The sequence below is a fragment of the Sitophilus oryzae genome, unplaced genomic scaffold (genome assembly GCF_002938485.1).
Source record: "Sitophilus oryzae breed Bouriz unplaced genomic scaffold, Soryzae_2.0 scaffold_158_pilon_pilon, whole genome shotgun sequence".
In the NCBI taxonomy this organism is placed as follows: Eukaryota; Metazoa; Arthropoda; class Insecta; order Coleoptera; family Curculionidae; genus Sitophilus; species Sitophilus oryzae.
Window position 1 is genome coordinate 749,423 of NW_022146269.1, and position 12,764 is coordinate 762,186.

A 12,764-nucleotide genomic window follows, 5' to 3' on the forward strand; every position below is an offset into this window, starting at 1 on the left:
AGTTGTTATTAGATCAACATTTTGATAGTCTAGAAGCATTTTTTTATCTTTTAAATGCTTTTTCAAAATGCCTTTATTATTTGAAGTAGTTGAAGTTGTTGGCATTTTGAAAAAGCAATCAAAAGATAAAAAACGCTGCTAAGACTATCAAAATGTTGATCTAATAACAATTTGACGTTTATATTATTACGTCAAAAGAAACTTTTTTCCAAAGCCTACCATGACTTCACTGAATCATCGTTTCTTGTTCACTATTATTAATATCCTAATTATTAGATATTAATACATCTGATATTATGATATTCGGGTATATCGTCGATTTTAAAATAAACTAACTGTTTCTATCTTATTTTTAGGTTAGAATGGGCATAATCAAGAGAGCTACTGATACCGTGTTGTAAAAATAAGGTAATTAAGGGCTTATTTTTTGGTATTTATTATAATTTTGCTAATATCTTGTGTTTGAAAGAAGATATCAAAATGCGGTTTTCGCTGACTTTTTAAGCTTTTGCTACTCTTTACTATCAGCTAAAATTACATATACTATTGCATTTTTTTTTTTTGAAAAAAACGCGCAATGTTTGTTAAATTGTAAGACAACGCCCTCTAGCGTCTACGTTATTATTATTGTTTATACGGCACAATATAGAGTAAGAAACGCTCTTTTAAACGAGCCATCGCTTGTTGGATTCCGATCATCCAGTCCAGAGTTATTAATATTCAAATAAAAACAGATCTAACCTTCCCCCACCACTTTATTTTCGTAGATAGGGGAAAATGGCTCTAACAAAAATTATTCAAAATTTACTGAAGATTATGAAGCTGATACTTAGAGTACACCTTATCTAGGCAAAATTGTGTAAAAACTACATTTATATAAATATTTTTTTCCGCAGCCGCTACGGCTATACTTTCCGAGATACAGCCGAGAGCTATTCTTAGTGGGACACCCTGCACATATACTACAGGGTGTCCCATTTTGTTTGAAATCATACTGTATCTCCGTTATTAGTGAAGATCGAAGAATGCTGTTTGCACAAACCTGTCCCACTTTTTTGTCAACTGACAGACGCAGTACACTCAATTTTCATAGCCCTCTTTTTATCTGAACTACACTGCTCTTTTGCTCTAAGTTTTTTTGAAAATTTTGCAATTTGGGATATCCCCGTATCTCCTTTACTGCGAAAGGTATTGAGAAGGTGAAAACTGTTTATTGTAGATCTTTTACGTAGAATTTAGTAGCGTAGTTTGTTAGTTTACGAAAAGAGTATTTTTGAAGATGATTAAATAGAACACCCTGTACATTTATAAATCATATGATCTGCCTTGCTTTGGGCTACTCGAAAATATATAACGCTCTATATTTATTTTCACACTTAAAACTGGAATGACTAACTAACTTCTATCCAAAAACTAATTTCAAAATGAGTACTTACAACAGAACTATAATAGGTATATAATTAAATTATCAAGGTAAACGAAAAGAGCTTCGAAATATCGCATATCACCTTGTATATTTCTTCATTCTTTGTACCTCTTTAACTATTACGTAAAATACATCTGGAACCTTAAAATCAAAATAAACACTTCGACTTATTTCGTGAGTAGTGGAGATGACCTCTCCACTACTCACAATTTAAGACGATAAATAAATTAGATTTATTTTATTATTGAAAAGAAATTTTGTGTTTTGTAAAAAAAAAGTTTACTTAGCACAGTGATGATTAGCAAACATCAACCCATTTTGATTCCAGAAATTAAACCCAGAGATGCTAAATCTATGTTTGTGTTGTATTGACACAACTTTTAATGTGACTATTAAGAGCTCCACGAGATACACACCCACTCCCACAGTACGGACATATATAAGGTCTTTCCCCTGTATGACTTCTGATATGTATTCTCAACGGAGCACCTTGATTGAAACATTTTCCACATATTTCACAACTGTAAGGTTTCTCGCCCGAATGAATCCGCTCGTGCATAATCAAATAATCTCGTTTTATAAAACTTTTACTACAATAAACGCAAGAGTAAGGCTTTTCCCCGGTATGCTTTCTATAATGGATTTTTAATTTATCGGGTCTGGAGAATCCCTGTCCGCAAACATCGCAAAGATGTTTCTTTTCGTAAGGACCAGTCCGAACATTCAAATGTTTGGAAGAATAATGTTTTTCTAATGTATCCAGCCGAGCGAAAATTTTCTGGCAAACGTTACATTGTGTTTTTGATTCTGGATCGTACACTCTGACCGTATGCGTTCGGGTTTGATGGGAAAACAAATATCTGGAGTAGTAAAAATGTTTACTGCAAACGACGCACCCGAAAGGTTTAATGTTCAAATGAACGTTCTCGTGCTCTTTGAAGCTGAGGGCGTCATTGAAACACTTGCCGCATTTCGTGCATTGGAAGTCATAAAGCTGTAGATGCAAGTGGTTGATGTGGACGTGCATAGCTTCCTTTTTCTGGGACACGTACTGGCACCAGGGACAGGGATAAAGCTTGTCGTCCCGATGCTTTTGCACGTGGACTGAGTAGTTTATTGGACCGAATAAGTCTTCCTTGCACACGTAGCAGTTGAATTTTTCCTCGTGCGTTTCTACGTGTTTTTCGATTTCTTCCAGATCCTGACATTCGGCTGAACAGTTGTTACAAATATATATTTCGTGTTCTAAATCATAAGTGTATTTGTTTACTTCCCCGTTGCTTCCCTTGGCATCTGCAATATGTTCTTTTCTATGTTTGAACATATCTTTTCGAGAACCGAACGTATCCAAACAGAACTTGCACGTCCACATGTTGGCTTTCTGATTCCGGGTTAGTTTCTGAGATACTTCCTTTTTCTCCCTCTTAATTCTGAGCTTAGGTTCCCTGGTAGATTTTCTCACTTTTTTCGTTGTTGTACCTTCCTCTAAATTCCACGTGGGATCCTTTTTAATTTTCTTTACTAGTTTCTTTCTGCCTTTTCGAGGGTGTAATATAACGTTATCATCAAAGAAAGTATACGATAAATCCTCGTTTTTTATTTCTACGTTGATCCTAAAAAAATAATTTATTGAATAAACTGTCCGGAATGAAAATCGATAAAAAAAGATGTCAATTACTTTACTTACCTATTTTGCGTAAAAAACTGTTGGTATAAATTTTAGTTTTTATTTAAACTTTTAATGAAAATGTTTTTCCGAACATTTAGTTGTTAGGGCTCGTAATGGTCAGGTTCTTGCAGGATAAGGGATAGTCGCCAAGGGATATTTTCCTTTGGGGAACATTACTTGACGTCATTTGTAAAAGTGAAATCAATAAACCTCAACATTTACAACAAAGAGTACAAAATACATTCGGAAGTATAAGCAGATCTGTTGAAAGAGCTATACTTACATAAAATTGAAGGAAAAATAAATTTGTGCATTAGGGAGGGTGGTAATCCTATCGAACATGTAGAACATTAGAAACTGGTTTGTTGATCTTTATTGAAACATAATAATTACGGATTAATATTATGTATTATATTACTAGATCTCTACATTCAGATTTCAAATTCATAATACAAAAAGGTAAAAATAATATCATTAAAATATTGACCTGGACTTTACTTATTTGAATCTTCCGTTTGGCTAGATTTTCCTAATGAATGTTAATTAGCGCTCATCAGTATTGTTACGATTATTATAATAAGGTTAAATAATTAACAAAAACAGAGTCGGACTTGAAATAATTTAAATAGTGTTGTTAAAGTACCCAAAACAAAAGAAAATATTATGTGTGGCATATCGTTGTACTCAGGGGACGGAATTCTTTCAAAACCTGAAATAAAAAACGCAGGTCCGTATTTAAAAAAAAAATAGGTTCGTCTATGTATCTCAGAAACTATTAACTAATTTGAAAATTTCAAAATACAATCAGATAGCCCTGATAAAGTGGCCATGAGAATACGACGTATTTTTTCGATTTTCTCAAAAGTTACGGCAGGAAAAAATAAAACTGATTTTCCAGAAAATCATTTTTTTTTTCAAAAAAAAACAGCAATCCTTTCTTTTTTTCCAACTTTTTTGATAGCATGTTGGCATACATCTCAAGACGCAGCTGTGCCCCAATTTAACCATGTTCGTATATCTATTACGGTTTCCGATATACCAATGCTCGTTCCTCGAATTTGTAGCACCCTGTATAGATAAATAAAATATTTTTTTATATAAGCAAATAAAGAAACCGTTCCAGGTGGAATAGAGTCCAATTGCAACAATAGCAAAGGTTACTTTGCCGATAGGGAAAGTGGGATAATACCGCGCATCTGCGATATCATTGCAAAAACTATCAAATGCATATAACAATCATATCTGACCCAGTTTGTTTAAAGCGGATATGGTAAAAAGGTACTCATTGGTAATATTTCAAAAGCGATTAAACTTAAAGGAGTTAAACTCCCATTTTGGTTGCAATTGAGGTTTATCTCACTTCACACCCGCTTATTAGTTAGAACCTTAGAACAGAACAGAAAGCATTAGTTTCAACGAATCTTAGCTGCTTTTTTTGTGAAACCAAAGATGCGCGTGCAATAGTTTCAATATTTATGAGTATTCTTTCAGCCACATGAGAGTTATCAGAAAAAAAAAACATATGTAAATACTATAGAAAATATTATCTATTTATATGCTTCACTTGTTTACAAAACCTTTTTCTCTATACCTACATAATGTATGCTTACAAATCTAGGTACATACATTTTTAGAGTTCTTCATTACATACATACATATTTCAAAGCAATATGTCGATAGGTATTAATGCCCTTTTATAAAATGTTTAATGTAATCCAAGTACAATAATTAATTTCCACTCCATATTCAAACTTAAAAAAAAATATAATAGCACTTGAACTGTTTTTCTTTTGGAAAAAATAAATGTATTTGTAAAATATAATCAGTGGAGTGCGAGTTAACCAAAAGCCCTTGTATAAAGAAGAGGTAGATACATTCACTAAGCTTATTTGCTTATCAAGTAAAAATACTTCAAAGGTGTATAACACTAAAACTCATTATTAATAAATCTGCAGACCAGACTAGGCAAATATCTTTATTCGAGAATACCTGTCTTATTAATAGGATATTGTTTTATTAGGAGTAAAAATTACACTTTCTGTGGCGAGGCACAAAAAGTCAATTTTACTCCGAATAGAACATGCTACTTTTTTCCAAACGCCACAAATAAGTTTTTAAACAATTTCAAACGTTCCAAATAATATAAAAAGATTTAAAAGTCATACCTTGTATGTAATTATAAAAGGTGGTCCCAAAGGGTGGTCCGAACCAAGGATACAATAGAGATAAGGATAGTTCGATTCCTATCATCCTGCACTGTCAAGTTTTTTTACGTCATCTACTGACCGAGTTGAAGTTGGCGCTGAAGATTTTAGACAGTGACAGTTATTTTTGCATTTGACGGACGAGCGCACAGTGCGTTGGAAGATAAATTTAGCGGGACAAAAGCGTTTGGTTAGAAATAAGCCAAAAAATGTGTACTGATAAGAATAAATAGTAGACATTCCAATTGAAACAAAAATGCATGAATATTCTTTGTATTTCGATACATTTTTATCAACCAAATTTGGTCGTTTTCTGCTCAGCAAGGCAGAGATCATACGAAAGCAAAATATTTACAAGTGCTTATACATTTTATTAGAAAGCCAAATTATGTTGAAGATTGCCAAAGGTATGTACTTTTCTACTGTACGTATATTATTTGTTAAAATCCTTCGTGCCTTTGTTCTGCAGATATCAAACTTTCACTTTTTTTTTCGATATTGAATGATGTAGATCTTTTGAGTTACCAAGAGTTACCAACACAGGTAGTCACAGTCACAGGGAGTTCAAGCTTAACAGGTGAATGCCCAAAAAGATTCATTTCTATCGGATAGTATAAAAACAAAAGAACTCCATCAAAAGGCACTGAGTTTAAAAAATTGTCTTGATACTTACTATATATGAAATTACAATTGCAGAGTGTTAAAATTAAAATTAAAATATCTATCTTATTTATTGTTTTCAAAATAAAATATATTTTTTTAAAATAAATTATAGAGGGTGTCACAAGATTACAAATTAATTAAAAAAAACTGCTAGAGAGTTTTTTGATATCATAATTTTATATATTTGGCAATAGTTTACAATACGGGTTTTGTGTATCATGTACGAATAATATCATAGTTTTATTATCTTGTATTTATTTATTAATAAATTAAGTTGTTAATAAATAAATAATTTAACCATATAGTTGCTATATATTAGACCATTTGCGACGTTCTTAGATTTTAAGTCCCAAACATTGCTCTTGAGATTTTGCCCCGCTAGAATAACCATCCCCCGCACTGTGGAGCGCTGGTCAGCGCGTGACGTAGCATTCCACGGCGACTACGACTGCGGCGATTTGACGCGATGGAACGGTCCTTTAGAATATATACAGTCCTTGGTCCGAACCAAGGATACTATAGAGATAAGGATAGTTCGATTCCTATCTTCCTGCACTGTCAGTTTTTTTACGTCATCTAGGGACCGAGTTGAAGTTGGCGCTAAAGATTTTAAACAGTGACAGTTATTTTTGCGTTTAACGGACGAGCGCACAGTGTGGCGGAAGATAAATTTAGCGGGACAACACCGTTTGGTTAGAAATAAGCCAATAATTTGTACTGATAAGAATAAATAGTAGACATTCCAATTGATATAAAAATGCATGAATATTCTTTGTATTTCGATACATTTTTATCATCCAAATTTGGTCGTTTTCTGCTCAGCAAGGCAGAGATCATACAAAAACAAAATATTTACAAGTGCTTATACATTTTATTCCAAAGCCAAATTATGTTGAAGATTGCCAAAGGTATGTACTTTTCTACTGTACGTATATTATGTACGTATATTATATACGTACATATATACGTATATACATCCTTCGTGCCTTTGTTCTGCAGATATCAAACTTTCACTTTTTTTTTCAAATATCGATATATTGAATGATGTAGATCTTTTGAGTTACCAATAGTTTCCAACACAGGTAGTCACAGTCACAGGGAGTTCAAGCTTAACAGATGAATGCCCAAAAGTTTCATTTCATTCGTCTCGTTAAAGGGTTAATTGAAGAGCATTCAAAAGAAGAATTGGGTTTTGCAAGTACTGTGAGCTTTAGGGCTAGTGGGAGTAAGAATGCTGCTGTAATTGTTGAAACCTTAACTCTATCGAAAGGCACAGAGTTTAAAAAATTAATAGCTACCCATATATCCGCGGACTTTGCCTTTCACGCAAACCTATGGTATTTTTTTATTTATGTTAGCATCATCAGCAGACGATTAAAAACTTATATACAATCTACAATTTGATCTCTACAAAAAAAAACATTAAAAAAAACTACAAAAAAAGCTCTAAAAGAATGTAACAACCTTATTGATTTTTCTTTAAAGAGAAAATGGCAAGTATCCAATCCCTCATTACCAAAATTGTATGCGTTGCCAAAATTCATAAACCGGATAAGTCTATGCGCCCAATTGTTTGGGCTGTAGGTTTTCCGACTTATAATTTGGCAAAATGGTTATCAAGGGAGTTCGAAAATTTACCTAATCATGAACCCTCTTTCTCAGTTAAAAATAATATTCAATTCATTAACAAAATTAAAAATATAACATTGCATGAAGGTGAAATTTTGGTCTCCTTTGATGTATCTTCGTGCCTTCCCAAGTGTTCCAATTCCACATACTTTAGGCTACTTGAAGGAATTACTGAACGCAAATGGTCTCGACAACAAAACTGTGATTGAATATATTGAGCTTACATCGTTATGTATGAAACAAAATTGTTTTCAATTTAATAACAACTTTTTTGAACAGCGGGAAGGTACAGCAATGGGTAATCCATTGTCTCCATTTTTGGCTAATTTATTCATGAGCAGATTTGAAATGGAGGCTAAGAATCAGATTTTCCAAGAGTATGGTTTAGGTATGTGGATCATATTTTTGCTGTTTTTGACACACATTCAGACACCATAGATAATTTTATTTCTAAGTTAAATAATCGGTTTCCTTTAAATTTACACATGAAATTGAGAACAACGACAGATTACCATTTCTAGATGTATTAGTTGTTAGAAATACTAATAATTGCCTGGAATTTGATATCTATAGGAAAAATACTACTACACGCAGATATATTCCTAATGAATCATATCACAGTGTTGAACATAAAATGGCTAGTTTAAATTTCTTAGTTCACAAATTAATTAGTTTTCCACTTTCCAACGAAAGATATGAAATAGAAAGAGATTACATTAGGAATGTAGCTTAGTGTAATGGATATTCTCCTTCACTAGTTGATAAAATAATTAGAAAACGTAGGTATAGGTTAATGATTTCTGAAAATTCGACTTTTCAAGTGGAGAAAGATACGTCAAAATATTTTTCAATACCGTTTGATAGGCAGTTATCCCGTGGTCTAAAAGGAATTTTTAAGAATGTCTATTATAAACTTGTGTAAGTGCTAATAATAAATTACAACAATTATTAGGTAATCCAAAGGATAAAACACCTCCACTGGAAAGGTCGGGTATTTATGAAATTTCTTGTAAAGATTGTAATCAGAAATATGTTGGGCAAACTAGAAGATCAATATTAACTAGATTTAAAGAACATTTAGCTCAGGTAAGATATGATAGACCGGATAAATCTTGTGTTGCCTAACATATTGTTGATAAAGAATATTGTATAGATCTTAATAATTTGAAATTAATTAAACAAGTCTCAAATTGCAGGCAATTAGCTGCATATGAAAGCATCAGAATAAATAAATGTAAAGATAGTATGAACAGAGACAACGGTCCAATTCCTTCAAGTTCTTTTACTACAATTCCTTCAAGTTCTCTACTACTCTAGTAGCGGAAATCTAACTGTTACGCTCGGTGGGCTCTGACTTGGTTGGCTAGATCTTGCCACGCCCACTCGGTGCCCACTGAGCGAGTATATAAACGCTCAAATTGTAGATTGTATTTTAGTTTTTTTTAATCATCTGCTGATGATGCTAATATGGTTAGCGAAATGCGCGTCCAGTGTAAAAGTAAAAGTGTTTTGGTGTATTGTGGTGATTTAGTGTTTTATTTTATTGTGTAACACCAAAGGTTCCAACCCTCAACTGTAATCTGATATCTATTTATAAAAACTTATATTTGTGAAAAATATAAATCAATCACATTATAGTTCTAAACGAATGTAGCTAGCATTAAGGCAAAATTATAAGAAACAAATACAAAATAAAATTGATAAGTAGATTCTACATTATGTACACAATTTAATTATAATTTTTCTCCTTTAAAAGGACAGTTCAGTTTAATTTTTCGGCTCGTTTGGTTTTGTTTACGAAATATACACAATGAACCCCCCCCTCCCCCCCCCCAAATGCCTAGTAAAGAAAAATTATAGTAACACACATAATGTGGGAACTAATGGTAAGAAATAAAAAAAAAACTGTCAATTAAAGATGCAAAACGTTTATTTAAACCGATCACACACGGTGTGCCAAACACCTTCCAACGTTGGACACATGAACATTTGCCACATCGTGTAGGAGACACACTTGTGAATTGCAATATTGTCGAAGCCTATGCCAAATGATGAGTTGGTTTGGTTAGGTTAGTCCAAACCAACGCATTCAGATCCGGTCCTGTTGGCGCTTTTTAATATATTGTGATCTATTCCTGTCTATACTATTTTTTATTTTTACAATTTTAATAAACTTTATGATAAACTAGCGTAGAATATTTATTTTGTAATTCTAAACAGGCACTAAACCATATTATGTTCCAGTTTGATTTTATCACCATCGGGTGGCCTCTTCGTGTTTTCCCTTTCTGCACGATGCACTTTCTGGTGTCGCGTCACATACTGTTTTTGTGAGAACGTTTTCCCGCACGTATCACAACTGTAGTTTCGTTCGCCCGTGTGAACACGCATGTGTTTCTTCAGGTTGTGATTATTAGCGATAATCTTGTGACAAACCGGACATTTAACAGTGAAATCTTTTCCGATTTTATGGATGCAGCTCAAATGCCGTTTAAAGCTTTTTTCGAAAGTGAACTTTCTACCGCACAATTCACACTGGAAAATTTCCTCGGTACCGTACAATTCTTTTTTGTGATTAAATTTGTTATGGAGCTGAAGATACGATTTAACCGGGAATTTTTTGTGGCAAATCTCGCATTCGTATTTCGGTATGTTCTCGTGCCACTCCATATGTTCTTCTAGTTTCTTTTTGCAAAGAAAACCCTTTTTGCACAGGTCGCATCGTACCGTGTAGTTGTCTTCGTGGCGTTTTATATGAGCTATGATGGAGTTGCGAAATTTACTGGTGGCGATGAAGCCACAAAGCGGACACGCGTAGGTTTTTGTGTGGACGAATCTGTGCAACGCCAGCTTCGTGATGTTTTTGAAGATCATGTTGCAAAAGTCGCAGTTGTACGGGTTATCAGTGTCGTGCACTTCCCTGTGTTCTTTTAGAAGTTTCTCGTTTTTGAAGTTTATCAAACACAAATCGCAGGAAAACATCGTAGAATGGCTTTTGAGATGACTTCTTATATCTAAAGTGACTTTTCCGCATTTCGGACATAATCCCGATTTATCTTGCTTTCGTTTGGATGATTTACTTATCATCTTGTCTTCTTTTGAATACACTGATCGATCATCTTTATCGGATTCATCGCTGCCAGATTTCCACTTCGTATCTTCATCAGTCCAATAATCATCATTCCATGAATCATTTTTAATCTCATCCGATATTACCTGGTCATCTATATCATCTTTAACATTTAGTCTTTCGATTGCCTTCATTTTACAGCTTCTCTCCCTTTTATTAATCAGTCTTTTCTTTAAAGGTACATTTTGATCTATATCGCTATCAGTTAGTCCATCTGAATCATTTAGTGTATGGTCTCTTTTCTTCTTGCGCGTTTTCTTAGGAACACTTTTAGGTTTTTGAATAAACTTCTTTCTTCCAGAACATTTTTTCTGTATTGAGGTTGTTTTTTTCGTATTGGCATTATTCCTCTTTCCTCCGTTAAATTTGATTTTAGTATTAAATCTCTTAAAGAGGGTCCTAGAAACAAAATTACTATATTAGTTAATTTATAAAAACCAAAAAATATGAAACGTTATGAACTCAGTTTTGCTACATAACAACTTACCATAAATACTATTACAATTTTCATGTTGACCCTATATTAATATTAATAATATATTAATACCAGTGCCCTTTTCACCCTGTTTTCACCATATCGATAAAATCAATAGTTAACTTTAATTATCGAGATTCCTAATGCCGGGTCCAGACCAAAGCGACAAAAAGTAAACACGATTTTCAGACAAAAACAAGACAAACTTGTTACAAAAAATGGAGACTTCTGAGAAGACAAACTTGAGACAAATTGCCCACACCGCAATGGCAAAAGTACAATAAAATAAAAAGTTTAGTTGTTGCGAATGAGTTTTATCGTAACCACCGTAATAACAAGGCTGGATAGCTTATTCGTGACGTCATCAACTGGAGGCCTAAACTTTGATTGCAATTGATACACTTTATACGTATCTAATGGATATAAACTTTAATTGCACCGAATTTTTAATAAATAATAATTAAACATAAAATTTAAAAAACATCAGATTGATATCCCATCTCACATTATCCATCGTCATTGTATTTATTTATGCTGTAAGTGTGTCTAAGTTTCTTTTATTTCCTTTTCCAAGTCTATCAATTTTTTACAACAGTAGTTTTTCAGACGTGTATTTCTAATAGAATTTATGACAATTTTTACAATAACTTAGCATTATAAATAGTACATTGCGGAAAATTTAATAAGGGTGTTATTACTTTTAATGTAATCCAAAGATATTTTTGATAAAAATATTTTTTTATTGAGAATTTTGAGAAACTCCTCATGGCTTTGCAAAACTTTTATAGAACCAAAACTAGTAGATTTTATGGACATTAATCCTAAGTTTCTTTTCGCCTTCATATAAATGTCGAACACAAAAAATATTGTACTGACTCCCAGCTAACTGTCCAAACCTACTTTGAAGAGGATATAATATTTACTAATATTTTCCAAACCTACTTTTAAGAGGATCAGTTTGCAAGTTCTCTAGTAAAACATACCTCATATTTCACTCATTAAAACAATATTTTATTACTTCAAGCTCAACCTGTTACTCAACTCAAGTTAATAACTTTAATATTGAACACTGTAACGTTTTTAGTTCGTTACATGTCTTTGTATATGATATCAGGCGTATCATCACCGGATTCCCAATCGTTCAGGCCGGATAATTTATTTGACGCGCTTGGCGTAATTTTTACGTTCTCTAGTCCACAACCCTGTTATCGTTTGACACAACCCTGTTATCGCTCTGTGGAGGCGCTGTCAACATCGCTTCTGTCAACTCTCTGTGCTGTGGACTGACTTTTGCTTTTAGCGCTCTGTAGCCTAACCTAACCATCCCGGCTTTTAGAAATGGTGATTATTTAAATCTTGCTGTATGATCTGAATCAGCTGGTATTTCAAAGCAACAGGTAAAGATGAAATATTATCCTTTTAGATTCGATATTATTACTGCATATTTTGAGGGTAGAGTTTTGGATGTCCCAACTTAACTTGTATTTGTATTTTGCTGGCACGTTGGCGTCCCGTTTCTTTTGTCCTCCAGAATGTTACATGGAAGAAAGGACAGTTTCTTTGTTTAT

General features: G+C 33.2%; 2 protein-coding genes across 2 annotated transcripts; both read right to left on the bottom strand.

The window, feature by feature from the left end:
• Nucleotides 1-982: 982 nt before the first annotated feature.
• LOC115879871 (zinc finger protein OZF-like) lies at nucleotides 983-4,303 on the bottom strand. The gene is made up of 2 exons (XM_030896892.1): nucleotides 4,257-4,303; nucleotides 983-3,039 (listed from the first exon to the last, which is right to left on the bottom strand). Exons 1-2 carry the CDS (start codon nucleotides 4,301-4,303, stop codon nucleotides 1,779-1,781), a joined length of 1,308 nt encoding a protein of 435 aa, XP_030752752.1. The 3' UTR covers nucleotides 983-1,778.
• Nucleotides 4,304-9,491: 5,188 nt separating this feature from the next.
• On the bottom strand, nucleotides 9,492-11,138 carry LOC115879859 (zinc finger protein 83-like). The gene has a single exon (XM_030896877.1). The coding sequence runs from the start codon at nucleotides 10,853-10,855 to the stop codon at nucleotides 9,815-9,817; it is 1,041 nt and encodes a 346-aa protein (XP_030752737.1). The 5' UTR covers nucleotides 10,856-11,138; the 3' UTR covers nucleotides 9,492-9,814.
• Between the last annotated feature and the right edge of the window lie 1,626 nt (nucleotides 11,139-12,764).

What these genes read in the sequence shown, in the direction of transcription:
- LOC115879859 (XM_030896877.1), bottom strand. Translation starts at nt 10,855, where the DNA reads ATGAAGGCAATCGAAAGACTAAATGTTAAAGATGATATAGATGACCAG.
- LOC115879871 (XM_030896892.1), bottom strand. Translation starts at nt 4,303, where the DNA reads ATGATATCGCAGATGCGCGGTATTATCCCACTTTCCCTATCGGCAAA. An exon ending in CCACTTTCCCTATCGGCAAA is followed by an intron (nt 3,040 to 4,256) that starts GTAACCTTTGCT and finishes TTATTTTTTTAG; the next exon opens with GATCAACGTAGAAATAAAAA.